This window comes from Xenopus laevis, chromosome 9_10L, assembly GCF_017654675.1.
Source record: "Xenopus laevis strain J_2021 chromosome 9_10L, Xenopus_laevis_v10.1, whole genome shotgun sequence".
Classification (NCBI taxonomy): domain Eukaryota; kingdom Metazoa; phylum Chordata; class Amphibia; order Anura; family Pipidae; genus Xenopus; species Xenopus laevis.
Window position 1 is genome coordinate 27440100 of NC_054387.1, and position 9946 is coordinate 27450045.

The following is a 9946-nucleotide window of genomic DNA, read 5'->3' on the forward strand; positions in this document are numbered from 1 at the left end:
TAGAATGGCTTGTTCTTAATTGATTTGCAAAAGTAATTATCTGGAAATAGTGACTATTGAGATACAGACAAATAACATTCCACTTGTGGTGTCACAAGACTGCAGGTGTGCCTCTGCAGTACATATAGGCATGGATGGCTTATTAGAAGCATGGTTCTGCTTTTACTGCCTTAACTACTTAAGAGTCCAGTTTGCCTCTGTGAAATATGCCATGCACCTACCCCATATTCAGCTGCACTTCAGCAGATGCCCCATTGTCAGTTGCCTCGGCTGTTTGGAATGTCTTAGTGTTGAAGTAGACACCATGTTTTAGATTCATGAGCATCCAAAACATCAATTAACTACAATTATATATATATATATATATATATATATTTATATATGTACCACTAAGATAGGCTTACTGGTCCATAGATCAAACAAGACACATTTAATAAAATAAAATATTCTCACAATAGTAATTTAATAATCGATTTTATCCTAGGTTTGAGGTAATGCAGTTTTGCTGGCTGCAGCCTGAGCAGAGGCCAACTGCAGAGGAGGTGCATCTTCTACTTTCTTATCTGACTGTGAAGGGAGCCAGCGAGCTGGAGGAGGAGTTTGAGAAACGGTGGAATTCTATGAAGCCCACTGGTGGGTCAGGCAGTGGTAGTCATCATGAGGCTGAACTTTCTTCATACCCACTGCTTGAGCACTTCTCCTCAGATGGATTCCACACTGATGGTGATGATGTGCTAACTGTTACTCAGACCAGCCAGGGACTAAACTTTGAATACAAGTGGGAGCGTGGAAGACATGAACAGCACCCTCTAAATCCAGGTTGCCCACCATACCAAGACATGTACTTCACTTCAAGCACTGGGGACAGGCTGAGTCTAGGCGTATCTCCATCGTGTTATGAAAATAAAGAGGGTAATTCTTGTCCACATGAGGTAGTGCCAGTTCTAAGTGCTCACAGCCCATCAGTGGCAGGAGATTATTATATTCGCATTGAAGAACCTTTAAGCAGCAATGTTCACCAAAACTGCAGCCCACAATATGGAGTACACCCTACACAAGAAAAGGAATTTACTGAGAGCGAGAATCTAATCGAAAATAGTCCTTCTATTTCTTTATCTATGGAGCCATTGATGGTTGAAACAATCCGTAGTGATAAACAAGACAAACTTCTGCATAGACAGGTTCTAGAGCAGGACTATGAATGTTCTGAAGGGGCAGATACAGAAGAGATTCTTCTACAAGAACCCTCAAAAGAAGTAGAATGTTGCTCAGTTGCATTTGTGGATCCCCTTGGAGTCTCTCCAACTTTGAAGCAGCTTTGTCAGGCTAGTCTAGGCTCAGCACAAGTGGCATTTTCAAAGAACTCAGAATCTGAAGTTAAAAGATCTAATGTTTGTAAGACACAGCTAGATTCTGCAACACTAAAACTTGAAAATGAAGGAGAAACTCCGCAGTATAATGAATTTCAGGAAGATCTACCCACTGTGACCTCTCACTTAATGGCCTTTTCCCCCCACTGGGCTTCAAATATCTCCTCAAACAACAATATCTCCACTGCTCCCCTTGACTTTAGTTCTGCATCCTGGTGCAATCGCCGTTCTGATGATACCCAGAAAGTGGATAAAGAACCCTATGGTCCTGAATCTTGGCAGAACATGGAACCAGGGGAGTTAGAATGTTACAATAAAACTTTGTTTGATGGTGAGGAATGCAGAGACTGGTTGGAAAAAACCCTAGACATATCTTTAACTCCTTCAGAAGAAAAATTGATTGACTTAAAAATAACCCAAACAGAATATACAGAACTTCTTCCTTCTTGCATGGAGTGTCCAACTAATGCTGAGAGAGATTCTGAGCATAAAACTGATCCACTTGGTGCTAGTATAATAGGGTACTATACTCCCCCTACACAACCAGAAGCCATGCATTCTCTTGATATTTCCAAAAAGGGGGAAAATATATTCTCTGTCTCTCAAGAGATCTGTTCACCTTTGTTAATGGAAGAATTCAGTGGTCAAAGTGTTTCGCCAATCAAAGAAAGGGAAAGCCCTGAGGAATCTTTCTATATAGATTTAAATCAGAATGAGAGTGATGATGATGAAGACACAATGGAGGTGACATCCGGGGTCTTCACAGATCTCCCCAGTGAAAGGGGTGATATTTCTCAACCCTTTAGATCTCTTCAGAAGCAGGTTGGCACTCCCGATTCCTTGGACTCTCTGGACATGCCATCCACTGGCAGTTCCTGTGAGGCCTTCAGTCTTGGAACCTATACCAACTGTGGGCAGCACAAAGCTCTGGATAGTGGCTATGATACTGAAAACTATGAGTCACCGGAATTTGTATTGAAGGAACCTACTGATAGCAGAGACACAGATACTTATTACCAGATTAATCAGGCCAATGAAACTGGCTTAGGGTCAGAAGAAATGCCAATATCTAGATCAGTAAGTGGTGATCTACAAGGCTTGGATGAGAAAAATCCATACAGAGACAGTGCATACTTTTCTGATTATGACTCTTTTACCCGGGAAGAAGAAGAAGTTGATGGTGATCAAGAATTGGCGGGGGTGACAAAGGAAAAAGATTCTTTGGAGATTCAGAACACCAATCTAGAAATGTGTTTTGATGACAAAAACACTAATACAAACAGTTCTGTAACATTTCAGGACCAGGAACTCCCAGATAACAGTTCATCACTGCCTTCTCTACTTGTGCCAAAAGATTGTGTGTTAGTTGAGCCCCAGCTCATGGTGAGGCAAGACTCAGTGGATGAAGGGCTAGGTCTTGAATGTCAGAAAGAACACTCTACTGAAAAACTTTCTCCTATGCCTTCAACTGTACAGTCATCTTCACATAGGATCTTCACACTGTCACCAGTTCAGTTGTGCCTGACAAAAGAATGCACTGTTAAGCAAGGGAATCTGGGTAGTATCACCATTACCACTGGCCTTCAAATGGAAGAAAAGGTGATTTCTTGCAAGAAGGACACACTGAGCACCCATCACATGACAAAATGCCTTTCCCCTCCCCTTCCTCGTAAAGATGGTAAAGGTGGTGATTCTCTGGATGAAGAGGATGATGATGAAAGTGAAGATAGTGATGACTCTGATGAAGAACTCCGATGCTATAACATCCAAGAGCACAGTGAGGAGAGTGAGGAAGAGCATGGAATAGTTCCCATTGTCATAACAGATAACAGCAGCTCTGGACACCTTAGAAGTCTTCTGAAGATATCCAGCTTCTTACCTGAAGCAGTCTGCACTGCATTTGACAGGAAGAAGAAAGTGGTTTCTTTTTATGATGATGTCACTGTTTACTTGTTTGATCAGGTATGTTTCAATACCATGAGTAGTGCTAAGCAAAAATTACTTTTCAACACATATTTGGATGCCCCTGTACTACTAACAGACCAACACAGACTTGAAGGGAATTATTATGTAGTAAGCTAATTGTGCACCATTAAAGTGCAACTCATGGCAACCTATTAGATGTCATCATTATTGTAATACCTCTTATACATTGCTATGGGGTACTGGTAGCTGGTCTTCATTCTACATACCCCCTGAATTTATAATCCCTGAATCTTGTACTTGAACCCAAAATGTTTGGGTAATATAGCAACATAGTAATATGTTTCAGTACCATGAGTAGTGCTAAGCAAATAATTACCTTTCAGCACATATTTGGATTCCCCTCAACTACTTACAGACCAACACAGACGTGAAGGGAACATTGTGATTTTCCTGAGAAAACAGTTTTTTTTTTCTTTTAGGAGAGCCCAACACTTGATCTAGCAGAGCAGGATTTCCCAGAAACACCTCCAAGTAATGGTCCAAGTACTGTGCAGCAGGAAGTGGAACAGAGAGCATGTATGGAGCCTGGGGACAGACCCATTCTAGAAGAAAGTAAGTAAAAAAAGAATTTGAAAAATTCCATAGCTAAAAAAATATATATACGCAAGGTGGATCATTATGGGTTTAAAGGAACACATTAGTGCTAGGGACAGATCTTAAATAACCTAATGGGGCTATATACCGTAAATACAGTGAAATCTAAATTTTACATACCCTGATTTTAAGGAGAAAATTTGCCACTCGGCTTAACTCCCTTTTTTTCCCCAGAAGGTGTTGGGTTTGAGTGGGAAGACGACCTTGATCTCACAAAAGCAAAAGCCTCATTTGTAACTTCCCTGTCATCAGAAATGGTAAAGTCAGAGAACAACAGCCTTCCTGCCCCTGTGCCCATCCAGAATCCAGCGCTGTCTGTTCAGTTTTCTAGATTCAGCGTGTCTCCAACATCTCTCTCCCGTTTCTCCATTACTCAAGTGGCTGATTCTGACTTGAAATCTGTAGGAGGTAAGATACAGAACATGTAACCTACACAGTTACATAGTTAAGTTGGGTTGAAAAAATACTAAATCAATTTCAACCCCTTGAAATAAACCCCAGTATATATATATATATATATATATACACACACACACAAAAGCCATGAATATCTTGTCAATTCTCTCAGGTCTTAAAATGTTTCCAAAAATTTGAAATTTCAGGAAAACTCCAGGTCCCAAGCATCCTGATATATATATAAAAATACACAAAAGCCATGAATATCTTGTAAATTATATCCTTATACTCAGTGATTAGTGATGTCACCAGTTATAAATGGTGGATAGTGATGTTGTTTTTGTTACATAGTTAAATTGGGTTGAAAAAAGACAAAGTCCATCAAGTTCAACCCCTCCAAATGAAAACCCAGCATCCATACACACACCCCTCCCTACTTTTACATAAATTCTATATATCCATACCTATACTAACTATAGAGTTTAGTATCACAATAGCCTTTGATATTATGTCCAAAAAATCATCCAAGCCATTCTTAAAGGCATTAACTGAATCATCCATCACACCATCACCCGGCAGTGCATTCCACAACCTCACTGTCCTGACTGTGAAGAATCCCCTACTTTGCTTCAAATGAAAGTTCTTTTCTTCTAGTCTAAAGGGGTGGCCTCTGGTACGGTGATCCACTTTATGGGTAAAAAGGTCCCCTGCTATTTGTCTATAATGTTCTCTAATGTACTTGTAAAGTGTAATCATGTACCCTCGCAAGCGCCTTTTTTTCCAGAGAAAACAACCCCAACCTTGACAGTCTACCCTCATAATTTAAGTCTTCCATCCCTCTAACCAATTTAGTTGCACGTCTCTGCACTCTGTCCAACTCATTTATATACCTCTTAAGGACTGGAGTCCAAAACTGCACTGCATACTCCAGATGAGGCCTTACCAGGGACCTATAAAGAGGCATAATTATGTTTTCATCCCTTGAGTTAATGCCCTTTTTTCTGCAAGACAGAACTTTATTTGCTTTAGTAGCCACAGAATGACACTGCCCAGAATTTAGACAACTTGTTATCTACAAAAACCCCTAGATCCTTCTCATTTAAGGAAACTCCCAACACACTGCCACACTGTATAACTTGCATTCATATTATTTTTGCCAAAGTGCATAACCTTGCATTTACCAACATTGAACCTCATTTTCCAGTTTGCTGCCCAGTTTTCTTTGCAGAGTCACTCTAAAAGTGGCAGCATCCTACATGGAACCTATAGTTTTGCACAATTTCGTATCATCTGCAAAAATAGAAACAGTACTTTCAATGCCCACCTCCAGGTCATTAATAAACATGTTGAAAAGCAAGGGACCTAGTACACTCTAACAACACTGGTCCAATTAGAAAATGTTACATTTACCACCACTCTTTGTAGCCTATCTTTTAGCCAGTTCTCTATCCAGGTACAAATATTATGTTCCAGGCCAACATTCCTTAATTTAACCAGTAACTTTTTGTGTGGCACTGTATCAAATGCCTCAGCAAAGTCTAAGTAAATCACATCCAATGCCATCACAGAATCGAGGTCTCTACTTACCTTCTCATAAAAAGAAATTAAGTTAGTCTGGCAAGATCTATTACGCATAAAACCATGCTGGCACAAACTCATAGTATTATGATTTGCTATGAAGTCCAGTATCTTATTATTTATTTTGTTTTCATCAACCAGCTGACCCCCCTCTGATAGTAAGGGCCCACCCCTTCCTGCTTCTTTTTGTTACTATTAACATATTTAAAAAAATATTTTTGATTTTTTTTACTGCCTTATAGCTTCTTTGCATGATTTATTGGCCTCCTTGTACCTTATAAATGATTCAGCTGTCCCAGCTAACTTGAAAAGCACGTCTTTTCTTACCCACCTCAACACCAACGCTTCTATTGAACCAAAAAGGTTTTGCTTTGCAACAACGTTCCTTGCTTACAAGTGGAATATACTGACAAGTTCTGTGTTTAAACCTGTGAAAAGCATTTCCCACTTAATATGTTGCAAAGATGCCCTTATACTGTCGAAGTTTGCACGTCTGAAATTTAGTGTTTTAGTTACTCCCTTATAGAATTGCTTCTGCAACAGAATTTCAAAGGAGACCATGTTATGATCACTATTCCCTAAATTCTCACCCACACAAATGTTAGCAGGGCCGCGCCGCGCCGCACAAGCGCCCAAGGCAAGCCGGCAGACCCGGCTTAGCCCAAGTGCGCATGCGCAAGGTGGCGCTCGCGTGCGCATGCGCAAGGTGGCGCTCGCGTGCGTATGCGCAAGGTGGCACTAGTGTGTGCATGCACAAGAAAAGCGGTGGTTTTTACTTCTTTTGCGCTTCTGCGCATGCGCGAATGTGCGCGTGCAGAAATTGACGAGAAATGCATTTGCGCGCATGCGCAGGAGCGCAAGAAGACTTAAAAACCACAAATAGTTGGGCACCGGACTGGGGGTAGGCGACAGAGGAGGTGCGTGCCTGGCGTCACCCCAACTTTGCGCCATAGGCACGTGCCTACTCTGCCTACCCCTAGTTCCGGCCCTGAATGTTAGAGATGAGTTCAGTATTATTAATTATTACAAGGTCCAAAAGAGAGTTATTCCTAGTAGGTTCTTGAACGAGCTGGAATAAAAAGTTGTCATTCAGCATATTTACAAACCTACTAGCTTTTTCTGTTTTAGCAACCCCATTACCCCAGTCAATGTCTGGATAATTGAAGTCACCCATAGCAACAACTTGGCCCAGCTGTGAAGCCGCTTTCATCTGTGTACAAGTAGCTTCATATTCGACACTAATACGAGGTGGTTTATAGCATACACCAATGATAATTATTTTTGTAACCTTTTGCCCAGTCAAAATCTCTACCCAGAGGGATTCTACACCCTCACCAGTGCCAGCTATGGTTATTTATTTAGCACATGGCTTTAATTCAGGCTTTACATACAAACACACTCCTCCACCCTTTTTAATCACTCTGTCCCTCCTAAAAAGGCTGTAACCATTTAAATTCCCAACCCAGTCACATGTTTTAACCCACCAGGTCTCAATGATACCAATTATATCATAATTTTTAGAGCATACAATTAATTCTAGGTCTCCCATTTTACCTGACAAACTCCGTGCATTTGCCAGCATACAGGGTAGTTTTCTACTTTTGAAATTTGCATTACTTAGTGGAGAATTATATGTTAAGTTAGTATTACTCTGTTTTCCTTGCAACAGAGGGACCTCCTTAGCTGGTAAAGTGTATGCCCCCTCACTCCTCCCCCATCACTCCTTACTAATCCCACTGCCCCGTCTACCCTAGCTTCACCCTAAATTCTTTATCGCACCCCCCCCTTGACTAGTTTAAACACTCCTCCAACCTCTTAGCCATTCTTTCCCCTAGCACCGTGGACCCCCTTCCATTGAGGTGCAAACTGTCACGACTGTATAGATTGTACCCCAAGGAAAAATCAGCCCAGTGCTCTAGGAACCCAAACCCTTCCTTCCTTCCTACACCAAGACTTGAGCCACGCATTTAGCTCCCTAAATTCCCGCTGTTTTCCTAAACTTGCACGTGGCACGGGCAAAATTTCAGAAAAGATGACATCGGAAGACCTTTCCTTGATCTTAGAGCCTAGATCCCTGAAATTACTCTTCCATCTACCATTTATTTTGTCATTAGTACCGATATGCACTGACAGCTGGGTCATGCCCAGCCCCACCCAATAATTTGTCTATCCGATCAACCACATGCCGAACCCTGGCACCAGGAAGACAGCAAACTGTTCGGTTGTAACGACAAATTACCCTATCCATTTTCCTAATAATTGAGTCCCCTACAACCACAATCTTCTTAGGCCTGACTCTACTCTCCTCCCTACTAGAGAAACTGGTCTCCTGGCTGTTAGAGAGATCAGCCCCATCTAGAATTGCCAATCCAGAATTCATAATCTCATCATCTTCACACAATCTGGCAAATTTGTTGCGATGTATAAGCCCCGGATCAGCCTCCATTTTCCTTTTGCCCACCTTAGATTTTCTAACTGTCACCCAGCTAGCTGCCTCAACATCCTGCTGCTGTTCTGTTCCCCCCAAACTATCTGACCCCGCTAGGTCCTGCTCAGTGAGCAAAAGACTCCTTTCAAGATTGTCAATCAACCGCAGTGTTGCAATTTGTTGCTCCATGACATGACGCTCTAAAACTCTCTAAAACTTGTGTATTATAATAAATAAAGTACCCCTTGTTGGAAAATATGAGCTTTTAGAAGTAACCTCGGAGTTCCATGACCTTCGCCTCGTGCTTTTATATATAGTCATGGAACTCCTCTGTGACTTATAATATCCTTATATTTCACAATAGGGGGTACTTCATTCATTATATATGTTATATATATGTATATATATATATTTTTTTTCCCTACTTATGAAAAACCTGAAAGCTTTGGGTACATTTAGAAAAAAATCAGAAATTGTTTTTTTCTCTATACATGGGGACTAGAAATTGCGAAAGGGAATTGGTTTTTGGGGTCTAGTGCCTCCAATGTAACTCTGGCTGGTGGTGGTTCACTTGATTGTTACAATAAGAGCAGTGGGTTAAAAGTGGGCTGCTTCATTCTTAAAGTAATACAAAAGTATTCCTGTAAGAATGAAGCAGCCCAGATGACAAATCTGGGCCACTAAATTGCATTTATGACCTGTAATAACTGCATACAACTGTTTGCTGATACTGCCTGTTTGTTCAGCAGGAAATTGGGAGCCTGGAGAGAGTGTCTAACAAGGAGCACATTTTTTTAGCGCTAAAATCTGTCAGGACTGGACGACACAGAGTTTGCGGTTATCGGATTTTTTTTTTTGAACTGATGTTTTCTTTGCTGCTGTCCAAGAAATCTTTCCATAACCTACCACACACATGCACTCAGTTGTGTGCTTGCCTTGTGTACGTGCCTGCCAGAGTGTGTGTGTGTGTGTGTGTGTGTGTGTGTGTGTGTGTGTGTGTGTGTGTGTGTGTGTGTGTGTGTGTGTGTGTGTGTGTGTGTGTGTGTGTGTGTGTGTGTGTGTGTGTGTGTGTGTGTGTGTGTGTGTGTGTGTGTGCTATGCTGTATGTGAAAGTATATGTGTGAATGTGTATATATATGTTTGTGTGTGTTTCAGTTGTGATTGTATGTATGTATGTATGCGAAATATGCATCCCTCATGACTACTTTTGCAAGGGCATCCTTATTATGATGAAGGCAGATTTGTAAGAATTCTGGGACCACAGACTGATGTATTGTACATACTGTTTTTTTTAGCCTTTTATCTCTTTTCCCTGGTTTACGGAAAATTCCGGAACCTGGTCAACCTCCCAGCTTGCACTCTATGGCACAGACTCCTGGAGATAAAGTCCCAATGTCTGCAAGAAGGCAACCCATCCATTTGTGGCATGTGACTGAATTATTGATATCAACCTTCAATATACACCACTCTGTGCAGCCTGGCATTGATTCTGTCTCCCATGTGTGTATCTGCCATTGATATTTCCATGGACGGAAAGGTTGTCCACAAATGAATTAAGTGGAGAAGTATAAATAACTACTTTATTTTTGGCTTT

The 9946-nt window shown here is 41.2% G+C and overlaps 1 protein-coding gene across 7 annotated transcripts in view; it reads left to right on the forward strand.

Annotated features, from left to right (window-relative positions):
• Window positions 1–9382, forward strand: part of aatk.L (apoptosis-associated tyrosine kinase L homeolog) — a 105564-nt gene extending 96182 nt beyond the window's left edge. For 3 of the 7 annotated variants that reach the window (XM_018235074.2, XM_041576031.1, XM_041576033.1), the window contains exons 11-14: window positions 485–3332; window positions 3776–3908; window positions 4125–4358; window positions 9099–9382. In XM_018235074.2, the coding sequence (XP_018090563.2) occupies window positions 485–3332; window positions 3776–3908; window positions 4125–4358; window positions 9099–9130 (3247 nt within the window). In that variant the 3' untranslated portion in view covers window positions 9131–9382. The remainder of the gene's footprint in view (window positions 1–484; window positions 3333–3775; window positions 3909–4124; window positions 4359–9098) is intronic. The other 4 variants (XM_018235075.2, XM_041576032.1, XM_041576034.1 and 1 more) reach the window with 4 other exon arrangements.
• The last annotated feature ends 564 nt before the right edge of the window (window positions 9383–9946 follow it).